Below are 25,705 nucleotides of genomic sequence, written 5' to 3'. Positions count from 1 at the left end.
AGTTCACACAACTACACTACAGACGTGTACGATAAAGTACGTATAACTACACTACAGACGTGTACGATAAAGTACGTATAACTACACTACAGACGTGTACGATAAAGTACGTACAACTACACTACAGACGTGTACGATAAAGTACGTATAACTACACTACAGACGTCTACGTTCTTTCAAAATTTTATTCGTGCTGTAATTATCTTTTGAAAAGGTTCAAAAAATAATTCGCCTGCCACGGTTCTCCAAAGGTTTTAAGTAGTTACTAGAAATTAAACTACGGCAAATTAACGTCGGAATTACGCTAGTTAAAGTTTACGTTAAGGTACGTGGAATTACGCTGAACTTCCTTATTTAACGCATGTGTGACGTAACTTAGGCTTTACGCAGACATCTGAAGTTGCTAAACACGAGACTTGTATTACAGGCGCGGATCCAGGAATTTGAAAGGGGGGGTCCAGTAATTTAGCAAATTATAGCCCCCCCCCCCCCCCCCCCCGGATGCGCTAGTGTATTATATACATGTGTAGTTTGATAAGGATCTGGCCCTGAGGGTTGGAATCTTCCATATTATAACTACGTGTAATTAGTATGTGACGCCATTCAGTTTATCATGATTAGGGAATCCCTCTCTTCTTCATATTACAGTTAAAAGTTATTTTAACCTGGACAGGTAGTACATTTTCTGGTGAGGGTGTTTTATTAACATGCTCTTATTCTTTCCCTACATTGAATGGCGGAGCAAACAAATCTCCTGTGGAGGATAATCTTGTGTGTAAAATCTCAAGGTGAGACCGAAGAGGCTCGCCTACATTTTTATATACTTCCTAATTCTTAATTATCTGTCGCCTTTAGTCAACATATGGCGATTTGTTTCAAGCGATTAATATAATAAACGATATACTCAACGCGACAAGTATAATCTTAATATCGTAATGAAACAATGTAATGATTTAACGCTGTGTTACACCCTATTTATTCTGCTACTTAAGTCACCGAGTTAGCTTACAGAATACCCATATACGTAGACAATCCTCTTGGTCACGGGTTGATGGATATCGTTATGTTTTTACACACGGGAATGCCATGTACAATGCATATAATGCAATTGTTGTTCCGTTCGAGACCGCCTATTTAAAGTTATTTTTCGTCTTGGCGTAATGCTTCGATTGAAAATAGAATGCACTATATATTCATGATAGCAAAGACGTCTTTAGAAATGTATCATACTTGAACAACTAGTTAATTGTGACATTGTTCATACCTGTTTCCATTAAAGGACGTGTATGTATATATTTATCTATTGAGCTGTACAACACAATGTTTAAGACAATACATTCAGGTGTGACTGGATTAACACAGTATCCACGTAAACTATTGCCTTGGGTGCATTGGTAATGGAGGTAAGTTTCTACATTTTATCTTTTAAAAGTTAACTTAAATATCATAAGGTTATTCGAAAACTTGTGAACCGAAATAAATATCAGGTTTCTGTGCTTCAATGCTGTTAAAGCCTAATGGTTTATTCGGCCCGTGTCCAAATAGCCTATTTTCGAGTTAATATACAGAGTATATTTCAAAATGTCTTTTTATTTCCAACCTCTACCTTTCGTTACCATGCCAACGCGTTCAGAAAACCAGCGAGATTGTTAGTCGCTAGGTGACCATGACTACGATGAATGTGTGTGATGTCAGGTCGGGATTATAGGCTAGTGTGACGGGTTAGATCCCAGAGGTGACAGCACATTATGGTATCACGATGGATATCTCAATGTATTGGCGAAATTTTATAGCATTGGTACAAACGAGGATCGGTCTCCTAATAGTGAAACTCATCTTATCAGACAGACGAGTTACCTCCCGTTGAACGATTTACACGTTGTTCGGGCCAACATTGTTCGTCATCTACATAAATACCTACCAGATACTATTCAGTCAGATGTTTATCTCTTTGTGGACGACACCAAGTTATTCAGATGCATACAGGGAAATGCTGATGTAAGTTAACTTCATGATGACCTGGATCACCTGTCAGCTTGGAATGATAAATGGTTGCTTCAATTTCACCTCCAAAAATGTAAATAGATGCGCATAGGCAGAAATAAGGATGAACGAAAATATTATCTAAAAGATGAAGAATTTCAGGAAGTGGACATGGGAAAGGATTTGGGAGTAATTATAGATCAATCTCTATCTTTCGATGAACGTTTAAGTACCCAAGTTAAGAAAGCAAATTCTATGTCTGGATTAATAAGACGGTCTTTTGATTTTCTAAATGAATCCAACTTCCCGTTGCTTTGCAAGACTAGTTAGAGTCCATCTCAAATAAAGTTAAGCACATTGATATGATTGAAGCTGTACGACGGAGGACACCCAAGCAGTTACCTGGATTTAAGGATACGTCCTATTCCGATAGACTGAAAAGACTCAAATTACCTATACTCGCTTTCAGACGGATGAGGGGCGATATGATAGAAGTCTACAAATTGACTAGCAATATCAGCGATATCAAAGTTGCGGACTTTTTCAAGCTCTGTAGCGACAAGGTTCAGAGACACGGAACAAGAGAACACGATAAAAAAAAAGTCATATCCGCAGCATTCTCGGCTTGATATAAGGAACAGTTTTTTGGTCTGCGCGTTGTTAGAATATGGAACGATCTTCAAGAACATGTTTTCTTAGTACCAACATTATGGGCGGCGGAAAGGGCAAAAATCCATTAAAACAAAACCAATGTCAAAATCATATCAATAGATATCCTTTTCAAATCAACATATGTTATGGAACAATCAATGTTCAAAACCAAACCTATAGACTTGAAAACTAAACCAATAGACAAACGAAAATCAATAGTCACGACTGCAGACTGTTATAAAATAACGTATAGAATTGAATAAGTTCAAGGATTAAAAAAAGTACCGAGGCATGACATATACTTGTGTAAATAACTATGTAATGCTTAAATTTAATTAATTTGTAAATAACAGATGTGGTGAATACGTTTTATCCCGAGTTGTCGCGCGGAAACTTGGATTTTGTCGCGAAATAACTGATATAATGATTTTAACCGTGTGGATTCTATGATGAAAATGTAACTCATTTATCTCTGATCAATAGTTCTAAAGTTGTAAATATTGATGAATAACTGATGCAATAGTTTCACCGTGTGGATTTTATTACGGAAACGCAACTCATTTATCAATAATTTTGGATTTAACTATAAATATTCGATGTGTAGAAGGTACTTCGTTCAAATATGTATCATGTTGTTAATGATTGTATGTACTACTATATAAGTGTTGAACATTCACTAGACTTGACGAGACATTTTACTGACACATAAGGGTGTTAGGGAATGTTGTATACTGAACTATAGAATTGAGTAAGGATGTTGGGGATGCGTATTTAGAAAACAGGTTGGTAGGATGTTTATATATGGTCTTTTCTTCTTTTTGTAAGAACTTTGTAAAACAATAGACTTGGTGACGGAAAAAATATTGTGTAATTTCTTATTGAATAATTATATTTAATGATTATAACTGAGTATTGAATAATTATATTTAATATTTATAACTGAGAAATACACGTACTTGAGAAATTGTGTCTTTATATATGTATGTACATATAAATGTTAGTGTATAGGCTGGTCAACAAGGGGTCAATATATTTAATTGAAAGACAACAGATGGTGTAGCCCTGGGACAGGTAGTTAATTAGTATTAACAGATAGGTTAGAGAATTTCGGAGAATTTTGGACCATAGCCACTTAATTAAAATTTAACTCACGTGTTGAAAAACGTGATGGTTTTGTAAGCATCCCTATAAAAGAAGCAGCAGCAGTACCTATAATTGAGTGGGACACTTGGGACAGACACTCGATAACACCTCTGTGTTATACTCAACACTCATTTTTTTTGGCCGTACCGCTAAATTCATGTAGTCATGAGATTTAGTTGTTTTATTTCTCTGCGAGAAGTTATTGCCAGTTGACCAGTCTGATTGTAAAGATGTTAAACTCCATGTACAGTATTTATGTAGAAGCCATCCCATTAAAGAAGTTAGTTTGAAGAACCTGCGGTTGAACTTTTTGTTTATATAAGTACATACATGTAAACACCTGAAATGCTACAACTTTGATTAATCAAATTTCTTGTCGAAGAAGGATACGGATGTTACAAAATAACGTATAGAATTGAATAAGTTCAAGGATTTAAAAATTAAGTACCGAGGTTCAATCATTCAATAAGTATTTCATCATGTGATATACTTAACAGAAACAAGCCATGGTCATAATTGCGTGGAATGGTCTACACGCGCCAGCTCAGGGTCAATGGAGAAATTAACATGTCAAATCCATACCAGGAATATGAGCACAATATGTGAGAATAATAGCCGTAGGATTCTGTTTATGAGAATAAAAAAATCTTGTCATTGTCATTGTAAGTACCAAAATCGGTGTGCCTATGCGCTTAGCAGGTGGTAAGAGTGACAGGAGTAATGCAGTATCCAATACGGTACATACAAAGGTCAAGCAACCCTAAACTATAAAAAGTAGACATATTATAGGGACGGTGAGACGGGGAGATACATAGAAACCTACGGACGTACTCGAACACCGACTGACGGAAGGACCGGAACGCAAGAGAAAGACAGAACTGACCAGCTATTGAAGAAATAAACACCTTTAAAACTTGAAATTGGACTTTACAAATATTATGTCATAAGAATCAAGAAAGCTATATCAATGAACTCACAAACTGACGCTAGATGGCGTTTACTGCAGCCGTGACAATTTATTTCCGTTTGTTTATTGGTTTAGTTTTCATGTCTATTGGTTTGGTTTTCTTGTCTATTGGTTTGATTTTCTTGTCTTTTGGTTTGTTTTTGAACATTGATTGTTCCATAACATATGTTGGTTTGAAAAGGATGTCTATTGATATGATTTTGACATTGGTTTTGTTTTAAAGGATTTTTGCCCTTTCCGCCTCCCATACAACAGTAAATTCTTTCAAAAACAGACTAGATAATCATTGGGAAAAGCAGGAACTTTTATATAACTATATAAGTGTGAAATTATATAAGAATTGGAACTGTTTCACAATTTATTGATTTTATTGTAATAATCATATTTTGGAGTCCGATATAGAGGATCAAAAGGTCCTGCACTGGTAATAAAATTTATCTTATTTATCTTTATTTTATCTAAAACCATACGCACACATGCAGCTATTAGCCTAATTAACATAAACTATCCCTTTCTTAGTCACATTGCCACAGCCCTGTATGATTAGAGTTTTAGCAAAAGAAAGATTTCCGGAGAAATCATTGGAAAAGGAAATTAAGACAAACTGTTCCAGAAAAAGGTGTTTCCTTTATTGCCATATAAATAAATGATAAATCAAAATTATATGAAGACTTCAAAGCGATACTCGGGGCATTAATGACAAAGCCAAAAAATGATGTGTTCTCCGAACACCTACATATTTAGAACAAAAGGCAGAGACAGCAAAGGGAGGATAATTATAGTCTGTTTCATACATGTTCTGTATTTACCTGAGATATTTTACGTGTATTTTACATGTAGAAATCATTTGACAACAAAAGAAAACCAAGACACTAGCATATAAATTTTAACGTTTTATTTAAATAGAATTGTGAATTTTATAGTATAGCTATGGATCAGCTATAAGAACATTAGAATTCTGCAAGTTAATATATTTTTTCATATTTTGAAAACAACTCTATCAGAATCTTAATTATTAATTGAGCACAAGACATATAAATTCAAATATAAATAATTTAAAGTTTTGGAATATTGCTATTTTTATCTTAGAATGTTACATGTTTATATAATAAAAAAAATACATATTGTTGAAAACGTCTTTGATACATAAACGATAAAGCACTGTCCATATGTTGCATCAGTACACACAGCTAACCTAAATGAAGAAGTTCGTAGGCTGCATCGGCGTAGGATATTATATCAACAGTTTGGTTCTCCAGTCTCTGTTTCAGAAGGGCAAGACGAGTGTCGATGTTTCTGTATTTCGTTGGCCGGGGTCGTTTGTTTCCTCCAGCGCGACGTTGACTTCTATTTATCTCATTAGTAGCCTGTATGTCCTTGAATGTTTATATAATGGTGAAGATGTTGGAATGTACAAGGTGTACATTTGTTTTGAGTTTCCCGTGCCAGCGTTTAAGTGGTTGGTCATCCTTGGTCGTTGTCGTAGTGGTTCCGAACGGTTCTCTCTCCCTCTATTCACTGGTCAGCAGCGTTAACGTTGTCTGTGAATGGCATAACGTCAATGAGCAGGTCAGCATCATCGATGTCCTCTAATGGTCGGAACCATACGTCTTCTACTTGGTGTAGTGGTACAAGTGGCAATAAAGCCGCGCGGCGTCTCCTAGTGTTGTCGTTGCATTAGATGAAAAGGAAAAGCATCCATTGATGTTGGTCCCTGGGAAGACGGTAAAGAGGGCGTTGTGGACAGCTATTTCAAAGTCGATGGATACTGTGGTTGGCATCATGGGTAGGTGTTTTTCTGTCATGAACTTCCCTAGTAGTTTGAAAAATCTGGTGTATATGACCTGACTTTTCCTGGATAGTAGGGCGTAAACAACTGGTTACATGGACCCGTCTGTCTCGATGTGGATGGTGTATATCTAATGGAATAGTGTGGGACAGTGTGACCATTGATGCTAAGTTATTGCCACTTTACCTATTCCTAACAAAGTTAAAGTTTAACTGAGCATTAGCCATAGTTGATTATAAACAGTATAAATGCAAGTTGTAGAATGATAGTCCTGATGATAATTTCGAAGTTTACATAGATACATACATGTAGCTTCGGTATTCATCTCGAAGTCTCATGCCATCCCGAAGCCTGGGCTACATCACAGCTCATCATTTTTACTGATCTCAGTAAAGTTAGCGGTATTTACTTATCAACATCATATTATCTTCAGTCTTTTTGATTGGTATCAGAGAGGTGTTCAAAAGAGAAAAAAAGATCTTTTTGATTATAACTTGTAATTAAGGGCAAAGTAAAGTATTTGGTATAATATTTAGTTTGATAAGATTAATGAATTTGATTAATAAATATTTTACAATAATAATTTCAGTGAATTATTAATTAATACTAATTTGACAATTAATTTCTTTAAATAACTATTGACAATTATCATGTGCATAGTTAATTCTAATATATTTTATTTTTGTGCAGTATATATTCATTGGATATTGACCTCTGATTTTGATGAGATATATAATGAAATTTATAGGTAACATACACAGGTAAAAAAACCCAGCTAACTTAGTGACTTCACAAGTGACTTCACCAGAACAGACTATACTACTTTCTGTACAAACATAGTCAGTAGGGTGTTATTTCAAAATGTAGGCGTTCAGGGAATCCGCCCTGACAATATACTGACAAATGGTTACGTCATATATTGCTTGGTTTAAAATGTGAGAATTTTACTACATTCAGTATCAACGATGACGAAAAGCGGTAAGAAGAGCAAGGTGGGACCCACTAGCTCGGACTTTGATGGAGTCATGGCTATTAGGACTAGGTCAAGGGGACACCAGCATGACAACAGGTTGGAGTGAATCTACTGTTTATAGTTGTTTTATAATGTTCCTTAACATCACGTATCACATTAAGTGTTACCTATCATGTAACGCCCATCAATTATTACCCATCAAGTAACGTCCATCAAGTATCACCCATCAAGTAACGCCAATCAATTATTACCCATCAAGTAACGCCCATCAATTATCACCCATCAAGTAACGCCCATCATTTATCACCCATCAAGTAACGCCCATCAATTATCACCCATCCAGTAACGCCCATCAATTATCACCCATCAAGTAACGCCCATCAATTATCACCAATCAAGTAACGCCCATCAATTATCACCCATCCAGTAACGCCCATCAATTATCACCAATCAAGTAACGCCCATCAATTATCACCCATCAAGTAACGCCAATCAATTATCACCCATCAAGTAACGCCCATCATTTATCACCCATCAAGTAACGCCCATCAATTATCACCCATCAAGTAACGCCCATCATTTATCACCCATCAATTATCACCCATCAATTATCACCCATCAAGTAACGCCCATCAATTATCACCCTTCAAGTAACTCCCATCAATTATCACCCATCAAGTAAAACCCATCATTTATCACCCATCAAGTAAAACCCATCAATTATCACCCATCAAGTAACGCCCATCAATTGTCACCCATCAAGTAATTCCCATCAATTAGCACCCATCAAGTAACGCTCATCAATTATCACCCATCAAGTAACGCCCATCAATTATCACCCATCATGTAACGCCCATCAATTATTACCCATCAAGTAACGCCAATCAATTATTACCCATCAAGTAACGCCCATCAATTATCACCCATCAAGTAACGCCCATCAATTAGCACCCATCAAGTAACGCCCATCAATTAGCACCCATCAAGTAACGCCCATCAATTAGCACCCATCACGTAACGCCCATCAATTATCACCCATCACGTAACGCCCATCAATTATTACCCATCAAGTAACGCCCATCAATTATTACCCATCAAGTAACGCCCATCAATGATCATCCATCAAGAAACGCCCATCAATTATCACCCATCAAGTAACGTCCATCAATGATCACCCATAGAGTAACGCCCATCAATTATTACCCATGAAGTAACGTCCATCAATTATCACCCATAGAGTAACGCCCATCAATTATTACCCATGAAGTAACGCCCATCAATTACTACCCATTAAGTAACGCCCATCAAGTATCATCCATCAAGTATCACCCATCAATTATCACCCATCAAGTAACACCCATCAATTATCACCCATCAATTATCACCCATCAATTATCACCCATCAAGTAACACCCATCAATTATCACCCATCATTTATCACCCATCAAGTATCACCCATCAAGTAACACCCATCAATTACCACCCATCATTTATCACCCATCAATTATCACCCATCAAGTAACACCCATCAATTATCACCCATCATTTATCACCCATCAATTATTACCCATCAAGTATCACCCATCAAGTAGTGTACTACAGTTGATTGCTATAAATAAATGTCTATTTGATAAGCTGTTGTCAGATAAACAATTATCGAAAACATTTTAAAAATTAACAAAATGGCGAGGAATATGGTTTAATAACACGTCCGATAAAATAAGTTATGTTTTGTGCGAATTTTAAAGCGCTATTTATAGTACCAACACGCATCAACGATTTTCAAGTTATTCATAAAAACAGAAAATGAAGAATACAACTGATGAGAACATTAAGACAGACTTTATCACTACTATTACACTGCTCACGCTTTTAACATTTTTTATGATTGTTTAAGATAAAATATGGCGAGTTCGGATATCTAGTCTAATGTCGTTTTCTTTCTGTTTCTAATTTGTTGTTAAGTTAGTGTACTTAATCATTCAGTTCACTTATGTCATTTTACGTCTTTTCAGTATTACCGATCTTTTAGATGACACACTCAAACATCCACAATGTGATGTGAGCAAGTATTGCGGCAAACGCTGGGCAGGCTACAGTAAGTAAAAAAAAAAAAAAAAAAAAAAAAACCAACAAACTAACAAACAAAAAAAAGATAAAATCTATACCTGCGCTCTGTTGGAATCGTTTTGAATTCATTTTGTCCCTTCAAGCGAGGCACAGATTTTTGACCATTATGCCTATTAATCATACCCTCTTGAATTTTGTTTCAAAATGATGGTTATGTGAATTTTTTTTTTATGCGTGGAAGTTTATTCAACACCAATCAGATCTACAGAACATTCCGGCTATTTAATCTAAGCTTTTGATAAGGTACATTTTCAAATTTAATTTTGACTATTGTTTTATCCAAATGTTACGAAAGATATAACAATGAAAAATAATAAATCTTTTAGAGATACAACCACATATCATACCAACTACATGTGCACCAACATTGTAATTTAGCCAAATTGTTAAAATAAATTAACATTAAGCTGAAAACACGTCAATTATTATTTCATGTTTATCGCTTATGCCTTTCTATTCAATTGAAAACTTTCCTCAAGAGATTCCACGATATTTATAACTCTATATTGTACCATTATAACTGTAACAATACCAATTATATCATTGTGTTGTGTTTAAAATACTTTATCGTACGTGTACTATAATGCTTCTATTATTCGTGACTCTCCATGTGCGTTTGTTTTAATAGATCAAGATACACAATCAAAATTTTACAAGGACGATGACGATTGTTCAAGTTGCTGTCTACCAAACAGGAATAACCGGTGAGAAGTTATATACCAATTAACAATTTATATCAGATCGTCAAATTTGAACGTAATCCTATATGCATCAATGGCTTAAATTCTTAGGAATAGAAACATGGGATTTAATATTTGTTTCTTTCAAAAATGCTCCTTATGTGAAATAATCAATTTTAAAACATTCGGATAAAGCCTTTTTACCTCGATATTTTTGAATAATTTGTCCATAGCGATGTATGTCCTTATTGTCTTCTGAATACTTATGTACATTTATTGTATCACTTCAAACATTCCCGGGAGTGTCGTAAAATGACAAATCAGGATGTTTCATTTAAGTTGTTATCGATTATTAGTCCTCTACCGGTAAAACCGTGGAGACTATAGGTTCCCTCCCCGTCCGTCTGTTAGTTCGTCCACTCAGTTTTCCGCATTTTTCTCGACAATGCTGACAGCTCTTCAAGGTATGTTGGTGAAACCTGGCTCATAACTGTAGAATGAGTAGCTAAAGATCAAGTTCCGGGTTTTTGGGTCAAGGTCAAGGTCACTTACTATTTTTAGCGGGGGTAGGTAAGAGACATGTATTGCTTTAGCAATACCCAGCATACTTGTTATAATAACATAGACGAAACTATTTACCTACAATGTATACCAAATCAAATGCAAAAACTATGTAAAAAGTAACGGCCGTGAATGCTATATGATTATGCTATTTTCTCCACAGAAACAATCAGGACTCAAAAGATAACCTCATCGAAGACTTTAAATATGAGGACGGTAATTCATCAGATTTACATCAATTATTTCTGAAATCTGAACAATCTGAAACTTCTAATCAATCTACCGAAGTAGACTTACAGCTAGCAGATATATTGCTTCATTCTGGCACGGACATCAATGTTCCCGACTCTCAAGGAGAGACTGTCCTACACAAGGTATTTATACGACGTTGACGCCACATTAGACAATGCTTTAGATTTATCTAAACGTCAAATTCGATCAGAATAGATTTGTCTAGACGCCACATTCAGCAATGGATTATTTTGTCTAGACGCCACATTCAGCAATGGATTATTTTGTCTAAACGTCACATTCGGCAATGCTTTAGATTTGTCTAGGCGACACATTCGGCAATGCTTTAGATTTGTCTAGACGCCGCATTGACTAATGTTGTAGAGTCATCTAGACGCCATGTTCGGCAATGCTTTTAGATAAGTATAGATGCCGCATACGTCAGTGCCCCCCCCCAGATTTTTCTAGCCGCCATATGTGGCAATGTTTTAGATTTGTCTAAAACAATAAGGAAATCTCGAAGAACTCTGAATAAAATCCTAATTCTAACTTGAACTTGATAACAATTAAGAATTTGAATAACATCTTTTACAAAGGGACCATTGAAAAGTAAAGAAGAATAAGACCATAGTGTTCAGGAAGGATAAAAAGTGTCTTCTACCTCATTGACGACACGCACATTATTTATAAATCTACGTCAAATTCAGGTAATGTCGCATTCTGAAAACGAGAAGAAGGCTGGTGACAGCTTAACCAGCAGCCATTTCTACGAGCGTCAATGGAATCAATATTCTTAATCTTTCAGGCTGCAAGAAAATGGCACGTGGATGTCGCGTTATTTCTGTTAAATCATGGCGCTGATGTAAATTCTGCTGATGTGAACGGATGTATACCATTGCACGTGGCTGCTGCGAATAACTACACAGACATGTTGACCCTTCTCATCGAACACGGAGGTAACCTTATCATGTACACTTGGATTTGATTTGTAAACAATTATTGTTGTTTCATGTGTTAGACGGCAAAGGAAAACATGTATGATTATATATATTTACATACATTGTACATGTAAAGTGATCATTCAGTAATATCCGCCACCGTTAAATGGCCGATGTATTAACTAGACGAACTATATATTAGTGATTTCTTAGTAGTAGGGCAATGGTATTAGTTAATTCTGGATAGCAGGGTAACTGTATTTGTAAAAGTGAATTCTGGATAGGGCAATTGTATTAGTGACTTTTGGGTAACAGGACACTATATTAAATGAATTCTAGATAGAAGGGTAACTATTGTATTGGTGAATTCTTGACAGTAGGGTAACTGTATTTTGTAAATCCTAGATGGTAGGGTAACGGGTATATATATTTTGACAATTCCGGGTTGTAGGACAACTGTATTAGCGACTGCTTGGTTGTAAGGTAACTGTATAAGTGAATTCAGGGAAGTAAGGCAACTGCATTAGTGATTTCTTGCTAGCAGGGTAGCTGCATAAGTGACTTCCAGATTAACTTGTGCATGTTGTACGGTAACTGGTTTAGTGGCTTGGTACAAGGGTAACTGTCTTGAGAATTGTTGGGTAGAAGCAACTAGATGCATGGCTACTGGGTAATAGTAAAACTGACTTAATTTTATTCATAACTTACTAAGATGGTACATGAAAAGGGACAACAGATCAGATTTGGTCACTTCAATACCACTTAGCTTAAGACAAAAATAACAAAAAGCTGAAATTCTACAGTATGGAGAAGGAGAATTGTATCTTTACTCATCTCCTAATACCAATATGTAGTGAGTTACAGTAAGTAGTGCGATGAAACAGATACTAGAATTAGGGACTAATATTTGATACAGAGTTGTGGAGTCCTTTGTCATATTTGGTACCAAACTTCGTCTTGAAGCTGGGGACTGTATCTTATTTCAATTTTTAATATGAAATTTGTCTTTAACCTTTAATTGTAAGATCCAACAATATTTTCATTGCATTGCAGCAAACAAAGAAGCTAGAACAAAAGGAGATCTACAAACGCCCATTTTCTTTGCTGCCAGATACAACTGCAGTGAAGCACTGAACTGTCTGATAGATCATGGTTGTCAGTTTGACGACATACAGGATTACAAAGACAGATACCCGATACAATTAGCTGCCGAACAAGGTACGTTTGTGTAGACTACGGCTAGGTTCGATAACCCAAATTATTAAGGCTTGGGGTCTACGACTTTAAGCAAATTATAAAGAGTTCAATTAACATCCAAAAGAACCATCCTTCTTATCATGTAAATACAGATAGTACTGATGGTGGGCAGTCGGTTATCATGTATAATGTATCATTCAGGTTACAAATGTTACAGGGTAAAAGGTTTAAGGGACAAAGTAACACACCAGATATGATAATTCCTTAGTACATCAGTGTAGTTTAATTATCACGTGACCAATGTTTTCAGACAGAAGTATAACGACGCGTTTACTACTGAAGAAAGGCGCTCGTGCCTGGATGAACCGGAACAACGTTCCCGGATACGGAACCATTGGTTGGATGATCATCAACATGCCTGCTGTGGTAAATTTTGGCATTCATAACAGACATGTCTGTTAACTATATTAGTTATTTAATTTTCTCCGATTGGTGTTGATGCTTAAATACTGTATGTTTGGTAATATTCGTGAAGGATTTAATTTCGCTATATTCGCCGTCATTAAATATACCGCGAAGATAATTATCCAGGGAATGTTTATATACTGAAATGAAGAGAAGTGTTTACTACAGAATTTAAAAAAAATGCATGATTGCGCAAAAAATAATATCCGGTAAGTACGACCGCGAAATATTGTCCCTGGGAAATTTATCAGCTATACCATATTCTATAATTCTTTTATATTTATGGCATGTTTTGTTAAGGCATTTTAATAGTCTGTATTTGTTATTAACAAGCAAAACATAAAACTAGAAATAAAAGTAATGATAAAAGACGAAGGATAGCACCATAAAAGTATGATGATCACGTGTTGTGGAAGTAGTTCCTGCACCACCTTTGGTGTTCAATTATCACCACCTTTGGTGTTCAATTATATGTTGTCTTTGTCTTGTCCAGGAAGGAATTTATTGTACCTGTATGTTTTAAGTTTTAGTGTTGTTGGCGCTTACCATTGAACAAATGTCTCTGTAAATTACCAACTCCAGGCGTACGAAGCTCTTGATGCTTACCATACCACTGACCAGACACACCGTAGCCAGAGCTTCTACCTCTACCAACTAATGGCAGGTGAGCCAACGCGAATCATAATAATTGTGTAAGGTTTATAAAACTGTCCGTTCGGGTCATGTATGATTCCTGTTTCTGGGACCATTATAGTTTTGTGTAAAAGTTATAATTTCTATCAATTTGATATGAATTGTTAAGACCTACACTGTATATTTCAAATAATCCAGAATACAGTTTTGATAAATATACCATTTACTGTTTATTTCAGACGAGAAGAAAGAATCGTTTATTGACTTGCCGGTAAGGCTGCATTTTAAAGAAGAAATTTCAATGAGAAGCATTTCATTAGCATCTACTTTAGACAGTTTATTGCAAACTGAGTAGACCATAGCGATACGGTTATAACCGTTTTCATAATATTGACTTCCGGTGATAGGGATGTCCTACAATTCTATGTTATTGTAACATTATAGCATTCCAGCCAGAATCTGTGAACTGTTTATCATGAAACGCAGATGCAATATGATATGGTTAGTGATGTTATTTCATTCCCATTCCATTACATTTAAGGATATTATTGATTTAACAAAGTTATTGATATCGGGTAATCTGTACTCTTTAGTATGTATTGGTCAATTCCTGCTATATTACTATACGTCACGAGCGAAAAATGTTCCAATATAAGAAAAATATATATTACTGTGCATTGTTCTGTATAAGCATGGAATGTATGGTTTAACTCCTCAAAAACAATTCCTCATACACATTTAACATTTCATAAACAATTACTCATACAAAATTAACATTTGATAAACAATTACTAATACAAAATATACAAAATTAACATTTGATAAACAATTACTAATACAAAATTAACATTTCATAAACAATTCCTTATACACACTTAACATATATATTGTATATTAAAAAAAAAAAAAAAAACGAATGTAGACGATCTAGATAATTTTGCATAACTGGACATAGTCCCATAGAACATATCATCAACATCCTGCCGACGACATATTTTTACAATTCAACCGCAGCGTAAGCGTAAGCGAAACAAGCTGTTTCTCCTGGACCAAGATATATATAAATTGATATGAATCATGTAAGGTCAACACTTGATAGCTTAGCCTTTTCATTATTTCGTACCTATAGTTAATATTCTTATTCCTTATATTATAGCTCCAGGCAGCCGTCAACAAACACCAGTACAATCTTCTGTCTCATTCTGTCTTCTCCACCCTCATCCAGTACATGTGGGATGAGTATGCTAGGTAAGCTGTTTAGTTTTGTTTCATTGATCAGACAGATAAGTATTTATCACATAATTGGACTGCTGTTAAATGAGCTCATATAATATTTTTGCACATGCTTTTCGTGTATTAGATATATACCATTGAGTAATTTGCATTGGATGCACCTGTCAGAAATCGATTGTGACGTCATCATATTGACAATAATATCACGTCATCAACTAAATAGGGCGCCAAAATTGAAGCCCAATTTTGGTTTTCGCCAAAACAATTTAGCTTTCACTGGTCGTCTCCATGAATTGCAACGTTTGTACAGGCGGCGTGCCATACTGTGGTTCCTTTATAATATACCTCTGATTTTTTTTACGTTTCTATATAACATACCGATGTTTTATTGCGGTTCTATATAACATACCTATGATTTGTTACGTTTATATATAACATACCTATGATTTGTTACGTTTCTGTATGAATTGGTACGTTTTTAAAGGCGGCGTGCCATATTGTGTTTCCTATATAACATACCTCTGATTTGGTACGTTTCTATATATCACACATACGAATTGGTACGTTTATACAGGCGGCGCGCCATTATGTGGTTCCTATATAACATAGTTTATATCGTGATCTGGTCACTGATTGGGGTGCTGGTTTCCTATGAAAATAAGCACTACTATGACTTGCCTGGCCAATGGTGGAGACTTTTTCTACACGTAAGTCCACGTATGATGTTTTATATTGGTATATCCATAATAGTATCACTAGTTTACATATATATTTTATGCATAGAATTTGTAAATTTGAGACAACATATTTGGTTATAACATTTTGTGGTCCCTATTATAATTTCACATTTAGGATTATATGTCCTATTTAAATAACAAGTTCAGAAGAACGTCTGCTTTGAATGACGCCTTTTTATGATACATAATCGAAAGTTACGACACCTTGCACTTTCAGTAATAACAATTACATTTTATATGATATTTCACACAGATATTAAATATGTATGTTTCTTGTCCTGTAAGGTCATCGGTATCGGTCTCACCATATGGGAAATTATAGGAGAAGTCTTAGAATATCGTCGCTCTATTACCAAAAACGACGTAAGTGAAAAAAATTCAAATGGGAACTCTGTGTTAAAGATAAGTATTTTCCAATACGTTGGGAATCATGATGGTATGCATTTAACACATATTATTTATATACAAACAAATATTTAAAGCTCAGGGCCCATATTCATAAAAAAAACTTAAGTTAAGTATTTCACTTAAGTAAATACTTAAGTAGGACCTTTGTACTTAAGTACTAAAATAAACTTAAGTATTTACTTAATTCAAGGTTTTATCTTAAGTTGTATTCATAAAACTACTTAAGCTGAAGTATTACTTAAGTTTTTACTTAAAGCTAAGTAACGTCATGAGGATGTTTAACTTCCTTTAAAAATACTTAAGTAAATACTTAACAACTCAGGTGAAAGATGACCTTACGAAATCGACAGAAATCAAATTGTTTTTAAGAAAAAAAATCATTAACTTCAGACTTTGTTGTATTCAATCATTTAAAACAAGAGGTAAAGGTTTGAATCGAAGATGGAGGAGTCAATCTCACTGTCGTTAAGGCCCATTACGAAGTCAATACTACAACGACACGGAGCAATTGTAGTTTATAATGAACATACCCACATACAAATCAAATTTTATTTAGATAAAACTTCATTTTTGTTTCTCTTGCTGACTTTGACAAAGCAGAAATACTGCCTCAAAGTTTTATTGTATCTTTTATTCATTAATCTAAAAAAATGTATATCTATAGAGTTCTTACCTGTGTATTAAAAAACATTAAGGTTACTTGTACTTTAACTTAAAACCCGTTCATGTGCATTCCGGCCCTGTCATGTATTTAGTACTCCCCTGCTTTGATAACGAAACGAAAGTTTTAAATAACAGTTGATTGTTGTGACAGTTCTAGCATGTTTGGGGAGCGGGATTTTACAGATCGTACAATGTAACTAGGGGTTTGATATGTACATTTCAACTGATGTTTGGTTTAGTGGAAATTAACTAAAACGTACTTGTTCTTCTTGACTCTACGATGAACACGCTATGTGCATTTTTGGCCTGAACGACGAGGTTAGTCTAATTTTTTGTGCATTCTTCCGACTCTCTCCTGATTAATACATTTGATCTGTTCAATCTGCCGGCAACCTGAACCCACTATTTGCCTATTTGCAGATGCCGACATTCCGTCCTTAAATCGTCCACGTATGACATGTTTTCTTTCATTTGTAAACATGTACTAGCCTCACCATCGCAAGGCATTCGTCCTTTGTCCAGTTGGTCATCTCGTCTTTTTTGCTGTTGCCATTTCCGGATTCTGATCGTCTTGGAATGCCAGGAACGCCGGTGCCAAATTTCACGTTTTACGAAAAACATCACGCAGCTACTTAACAACAACATAGCAACTACATGAACTACTTAAATATTTATACTTAGCTAAGTATGTACTAAGTAAATACTTAAGTCGTTTATGAATAGTACTTAAGTTCAAACTTAAGTTTTATTTAACTAAGTAAAATATTTATAGTTAAGTATAACTTAAGTCAAACTTAAGTATTTAACTTAAGATTTTTTATGAATATGGGCCCTGAGCTTTAGAAAACAATTGTTTTCGTTGTCAAGCAAGCAGTTCAAGTTCCTGAGAATTGACGACAGTTCTGCGATAAAGCAGTCGAATTATCAAGACTCATATTCGTCTCGTACTCTTATACTAAAACTATTCTGAGGGATGTTGTTCTGGTCTCTTGTGCTACAGTTCTGGTTTGATGATTCGTGAGCACTTTTGGTTTGATGAGTTGGAAGTTCCGGTTATGTGTGTGTTGACTTCCGGTCTGCTATTCTGCGATTCCGGTTCTGTGTGTCGGAATTCTGTACCATTTTAGGTTTAGGTGTGTTCCATCGCTGTTACAGTGTGGTACGTAAATGTTGTGGTGTGACAACGTTTCGGTGTGGTCTGAAGTGTTGGATATTTCGGTCTGTAGAGGTAGGTATTTTGATATGTAGAGTAAGTAGATAGCTTTGCCTGTATTGTTAGATATGTCGGTCTGTAGAGTTAAATATTTCGATCTATAGTTTTAGATATTGTTGTTCTGTAGTGTTATATATTGTGGCGTGTAGTGTTAGCTATTTCAACATGTCAGTATGATGTTGATGTATAATCTTTCAGAAAAGGAAATTTGGAAGTACATATAGCGTAAATGATGAATGTTACTTGTATCGTGTACATCGTGTATCGTATCAACCACATCAACCTTTTCAGGAATGGAAGAAGTTCAGAGCGGATGAACTATATGCAGACATGAAACATTGCATTGATAGTTCAGACCGACAGTTTTTACAAGATGAGTTACATCAAGTTGAGAAGCAAATTCCTAGATACTTCAAAGACTTTTGGTAAGTGCAATTTTCATTCAACGAAACGTATGTTGTCTTGGCTATAATGGAATTCAGTTGAACTAATTTTAGCTTGAATGTTGCTATGATTCTTATTCTTGAATCTTTCACGTGATTGAAATAATTCTTGTCAATGTTCAGATTATTTTCGTCATGGTACGGCCAGCATTAATTTTTGTTATATAACTTTTTCTTTTTTGTTACCATACTTCTTACCCAGGAACGTATTTGACTGGGTGTGTTACGGAATGCAGGGCATATGCATAATTTCCCATCTTGCTGACGTCATCCGTCACTCCGAGGAGGCAGCCAGATTCCATATCAATTTTATGGCACTCACGCTTATTCTCCTCTGGTTGAGACTGGCGAAATGTGCCAGACCTTTTAAGCGACTCGGTAATATAACACTTAATGCAAAAATACACGCAACTTCATAATATCTAATATATATATATAGATATTGTCAGGTAAATTCGATCAAAGTGATATTAAATCATCAACTTTCATTTAAACGATGTTTCCGGCCGAATATTTTCGAAAAGGCCATTCGAGTCTTTGTGGATCTATTTCTGAAAATGGATAAATGGCATCATTAACGACCCTTCTATTAAAAGTTACCGGGAAAAAACCTTTCGGTTCACGTCATAAATTATAAATGTTATGACGTGTAAGGATCATCCAGGCTTTATATACAAATTTAAAATGATTGGATGATACATTATTCTTATCCACCAATCAGATACAGTGTTGCATCTTATATGGATTTGTATATGTATTGTAGGGCCACTCATTGTAATTCTGGCGAAGATGATTGAGGATTTCATCCTGTTTGGATGTCTTTACCTTCAGTTCTTTCTCCCATTTGGTAAGATATGCCATTCAATATATAGATGTACATACATTAAAGGTAATCTACCCTATACATTTAGCTATTTGCCCATATGGTAACGTGTCTGTCTATTTATAGATGTGTACAATCTAATTATGTAGAAATGTTGTCCAATACTACTGGAGGATATGATGTGGGGCAGATGAGAGATATCTCTATGTTTATTACCTTTTATTGGAATGATGTGTATGAAGTAAAAGTCGCCCTTGCCTTTCAACCAAGGCTTCGATACCCAATCGACTTGGAAAGGTATGGGGTCAACTACCAACCCACATGGGTCTTCCTCGGGTACTCCTTTTTCTTCAAACATCCGAGCGAACAAGAGTGATTGATATAAGACTATAACGTTTTTGTGATTGTTAAAAAACTAAGTGTTAAATTTGAACTGAAACAATGTAACATATGCTATATTTTATATAAATGGATGATATTATTGTTATGTAAATGAGCAATGGGAATTTTCCATAATATTTAGATGTTTGGGATATAATTCTGCTTGCTATAAAGACGTATGGCATTGATGTGAGGAAATAAAAAATAAGAGTTTGCTTTGTTTTAGTGTGTGCCTATTGGATGATATTTGGTGGTGAGAGGGTGACGTATGATACTCGTTACCATGACAACAATACAACCGAGTACGTTAACGTTGAGGGTTTCACCAGATTTGGGGACGTCTTCTTCAGTCTCTTTAGGATAACTCTTGTGGATGATTATGATTACCAGGTAAGTTTGCATGATTTAAACTTTATCACGCTGACAAAAATTAGACCGTCACTATTCGTAGGAATTGAGATGTGACATGCACAAAAATGGCAAACCTTGAGAACTGTATCCGCAACGAGAGCTACGAAACACTCAGAATTGTAAAAGGCAGACAGGCGAAATACAAATTTGAATGCACAGTGACTTTCCCATCGTTGATATCTATTATTGATAAATAAGCAACTCCTCACATGGCAGCAGTTACATAAAATGGCATCTGTTGGATTTAATTCTATGTTCAAATGTACTTTTGAGTGGTCGGGTGGAACAGTAATAACACACTTACCTTTCACCTAGGCGGCCGGGGTTCGATTCCTCGATCAGACGTTAAAAGGTATGGAGTCACCTGCCCAACCACGTGGGTTTTCCACGGGTGCTCAGGTTTCCTCCCACAGTAAGGCCATTCGCGCCTCCACCCAGGCCAATAAGCCTGATTAATATAAGTTGATATAACTTGTTTCCCAATTGTTTTAAGAGAAATAAAATTTACAACTTGACAAATATACTTTTACATGTCTTTATCACTTGGTGGTAAAAGTATATTTTGCTTACTCGCTACAATAAAGAGTCTGTATTCTTGTTCATTAGATATTTCATTTCTCCGTTGCTGTACACATTTACTTCACTGTACTCGGGTCCTTTTACGGCAATAGATACCATTTTATATACTGGTGGGTCTTCATTTAAAAATAATTCCCTTGAATATCAATTAAAGAAATCTTGACCTATTATATAGAATAACAAAGTTCCAGAAAGATATGTTTATAATCATAGAGCATGAATATAAAAAAAAATACTTTATGACTGTTTCAGTGTGATTAGCATACCTTCCGTGCGAAAGATAATTGAAGAGGATCATAATATGATCAAAATCCTGCGGTAATAAATAATGTTTTCTTTGCCTTACAGACAATAAAGACAGTGCCTCATATTATGATCAACATTCTTAGATAAATAACGTGTCAGTGGATCCTATAATGCTCAATATTCTGAGATAAAGTTTTCTTTTCTTATAGACAATGAAGACAGTGGATGCTATTCTGATCAATATTCTGAGATAGATAATTTTTTCCTACAGACAATAATGGTAGATAACCCTATTATGACCAATATTCTCTGAGATAAATAATGTTTCCATTGTTGTGCAGACAATGAAGTCAGTGGATCCTATTATGACCGACATCCTAGTGGGATCATGGTTAACAGTGTCTGCCATTGTCTGTCTCAACCTCTTCATCGCTCTTCTTTCGGATTCATTTCAAAGGTAACTGGTATGGTTGAGTGAAGGAATTAGCCAAATTCATGTAACGTTTTTCTCAATAACATTGGTTATGAGACGAGATAGAACAACGGAATGATGGACAATCAGCGAACAGGGCACGTCGGCGTTAACTTATTCAAAACGTTAGTTTGGATCGCCTTCCATCGTTACTACTCAATACAGACACGCACGCACGCGTTCTTAATATATTCACAACTAAAATGAAGAAACAAACACCTTATACTAAGCCAATACAGAAAGCGATACTGAGTAAACGATTTTACTGCACTTTGTCATTACTTTGCCTAATATGTGGTATTAAAGAAACTGCATTTATCATGTAAGATTTTATTACATGCGTGGTTAGATAAATATGGATCATGCTTGAGAAGTACAAATTTCAAATTTAAAAAGATATTTTCTTGTGTTTTATTCCTTGTGTAGATGTTGTGTTTATGTTTCCTGGACAGAGTATACGATAACGCCCATAGTATAGCCCGGATGCAGAAGGCCATTGTATGTTTGGTGGACTGGGACCTTCTCAGTAAGAGCAGACGGAAGCAGATCCTGAACGACATGAGAGAGCGCTGTAATCCTCTCCAGGAGGCTTACGATGACGACGACGTGGAAGAACAAACAGATGGGAATGAAATGCAGACTGCCGTTATACAGCTTCGGGTAAAGCGATACTCATTAATTTACAGCTTCATCATATCTGTACGTAATTTCAGCCAAGAAATATATCTTAGGCATCTCTGTGAGCTGCACAGCAAGTGATTGGTCAAATATGGAACATTAATACAGGCAATCCTTTTTCATGTAATATTAGCAGATTATGTATTTAAAAAAAAATCGTTTGTTAGAGTAAGATTTACCGTTCTAATCATTAGATGTATGTTCAGACGTTTATTATCAAATTAATTAATTTTTATTAAGACAACGAAAAAGAGATTTGCTATTGACCACCTGGTTTGCATAGTTCTGCTGTTCAGTATTTCATTATACGCATATTATGTTGTAGGAAATAACAAGAATCCAAAAACAAAACCAGGATGACCTTGTGAATAGATTAGATCATGATATCAACAAAATTGAGAGGGACATATCTGAAATAAAAGATATCATTTTAATGTTACAATCTTCCGGCCTACCGCCAGGACATCCTAACTACGGAGGTACACATTGTTTCATTAAAAACTGAACTCAACAAATGTAAACGATAAAGTGACATATAAAGGAGATAATTTTATTGTAATGGTATAAAGTTATCTTCAGTTTTACTTATAACACTCATATATTGATATAAAAAACTAAAACTTTATCCAATATTTTTTACAGTATTACAAATGTGTTACTCTTGCTTGTGTATTGGCATCACACCGATATGAGCTTCGAATGTCTTTTTCGAAAATTTTCTCTTTTCTGCCAGACATGTTTTTTTTTTGTTTTTTTGTTTTGTTTTTGAAACTTTTTATATAAATTGATGTCCCACCAATAAAGAAATTAGCAGAACTTCATGTAATATCTTTTCAGGAGCAGGCGACTTTGTTGCATCTGAGCTTACAAGATCAAGGTATTCTATTGATTATCTTACGCCTTTACATATTCATATACTCTAGATAGAAATGTTGTTACATGCTAGTTCTACATCATGTTAATTGTATCTGCTTTCAGAATTAAATCTGTGTCAGCTGTACTAAACAATTTTCCATTGTATATCTAATCAAATCCGTCTATTACGCTAGGTTTGTGATAAATATTCAAATATTGAACCCACAGAGCATACCGTGTAATTCATTAGATAGAAAACACAATAGTCCTTTGTTTTGAACTATCAGTTTAACATTAAATTTGATAAACATTTAACTATGCACATGCGCATAAAAGTCTTCTCAGTGACGCATTTCAGGATAAATATAAAACCTGTAAATTATCATTGTCCAGTATTGTAATTTTCGCCTACATAATAACCGAGTCATACATGCAATTTTTGAAATGGTCACATTTTGAGACTGGTTCTAGTGATGTGACTATTAAACGAGAGAAATAAATTGAGCTCGTGAATATAAAAGGGACAAGTCCTCGATAATTGAAATTCACACTGTTGGCTTTTCTGTTTAGGCCACTGCGTCTAAAATGAAATTTGACCTGAATTTAAGAAAAACATTTCGGAAAGTTTGGATACACAGCGAACACGTCCTTGAAATATTTAACAGATTCGTTTCCCTTTTCCATAAGGTCGACATCAAAAAAGAAAAAGAAGAAACGAAAGACTTCTTCAAGAGACGACAGGGATGATATCGAAGGTCAGTATGACGGGGATCCAGGTATTGATAAAAATACATAATATACAATACATAATGTAAAATACATAATATGCCGTTATTACATAACAACACAAAATGATTGATATAAAATCGTATGTATTTGTGTAGAGTTATATTGTAGGGATTTTAACATTCAAATACTATATATCAGTACCTTACAAACTGAGACCCAACAAAAACATACTTTATTGAAATATTCTTGTCTCCTTTTAATATCTACAGCTGTGGACAAGAGCGATCTAGAGCCTTGGACAATACCTTCGACAGGCCAAATGAAAGTAGCAGACATCTCTTCACTAAACATGGACGATGATGAAAACTTATAATTTCTTTTTATGCATTTAATAATAACATTATTACTCTCAATAATAGATGCCAATTCGCTTGGGAAATTGGATAGTCTAAAACTACAAGTAGGACTAACAGGAATGTTCCCTTAAAAATGAGGCTTGCAATTTATTCAACACTGGTACATATTTGGTGTGCAAACCACAATTATGACAATGCTTGGTGCGATAAATGATGCATTATATCATTAATGTGCATTGTACTTTCATATTATATATAAAGATACTTACTTGTAAGTACATTGCATTAACATATCATATAAATGTTCTAACTAACATATAATGTTTTACTTACTAGAATTTTTATAAATGTTTTTACTAACATTATATATATATGAATCTATTAACATTTTTAAAAAAACATTTATCGCTTTCCAGTCCAGGTTCCCCAAAAAGTTATTTGACAAGTGCCATAAGAAGCTTTATATACATCTATACATATATACAAAATATATTGTTGATATGAAAGTTCACATCGTGGATTTCTGCTGTAATTGTAATGCGTTGAATATGTATATAATATGTGTACAATTTGCATCCATTGGTGTTAATACCTTGCGATCCCGACATGATTTATAGACGATTTATCCATACGGTCATGTCAGAGTATTGGGATGACCATCGTTGAAACGTGGATATGTTGTAGTGCTGTTGTTGTAGTGCTGTTAATTGCAAGTATTTCTGGCTAGCAATATATTTGGTGTATTTTCATAAGGTAGACATTTCTGGTTAGGCAATTAAGTACCGAAGATATTGAGTTTGAGGCCAGGCCAAGACATCTAAGGACACTTAAGAAACTGTTATGATCTATTTACATTTTTATAGGGTTTCGTATATCACTTTGACTTATATTTGTGAAATCAGTTTAGACTTTGTAATTCGTGTGTGTTTATCGAATCGTGGTAGTTTGTATCATATTGTGTCAAAATATGTCGGTGAATAAAAACTAAAGCGTGGTTATGTATTTAATTAGTGAACCCTCATCCTCATTTACATATCATGATCTTTAAAGTATTCTCGGTTTGGTTTCGTTATAAAATAATGGCATTTTTCTTAAATAGATTATTTTATTGATATTCTGTCCATCAATTAACAGTCC

At 34.9% G+C, this 25,705-nt stretch overlaps 1 protein-coding gene across 1 annotated transcript; it reads left to right on the top strand.

Annotated features, from left to right (window-relative positions):
- The first annotated feature begins 580 nt into the window (after window positions 1-580).
- Window positions 581-24,612, top strand: LOC117325585 (transient receptor potential cation channel subfamily V member 2-like). The gene is made up of 23 exons (XM_033881921.1): window positions 581-1,403; window positions 7,491-7,602; window positions 9,522-9,604; window positions 10,265-10,340; window positions 11,041-11,251; window positions 11,914-12,064; window positions 13,100-13,264; window positions 13,554-13,669; window positions 14,291-14,372; window positions 14,581-14,612; window positions 15,498-15,589; window positions 16,149-16,281; window positions 16,597-16,674; window positions 18,887-19,020; window positions 19,241-19,416; window positions 19,802-19,885; window positions 20,469-20,632; window positions 21,820-21,935; window positions 22,403-22,610; window positions 22,954-23,107; window positions 23,466-23,505; window positions 24,171-24,238; window positions 24,482-24,612. The coding sequence occupies exons 2-23, from the start codon at window positions 7,499-7,501 to the stop codon at window positions 24,583-24,585; spliced, it is 2,571 nt and encodes an 856-aa protein (XP_033737812.1). The 5' UTR covers window positions 581-1,403; window positions 7,491-7,498; the 3' UTR covers window positions 24,586-24,612.
- Window positions 24,613-25,705: the final 1,093 nt, after the last annotated feature.

This window comes from Pecten maximus, chromosome 4 (genome assembly GCF_902652985.1).
Source record: "Pecten maximus chromosome 4, xPecMax1.1, whole genome shotgun sequence".
In the NCBI taxonomy this organism is placed as follows: domain Eukaryota; kingdom Metazoa; phylum Mollusca; class Bivalvia; order Pectinida; family Pectinidae; genus Pecten; species Pecten maximus.
This window is presented reverse-complemented; position numbering and strand designations above follow the sequence as displayed.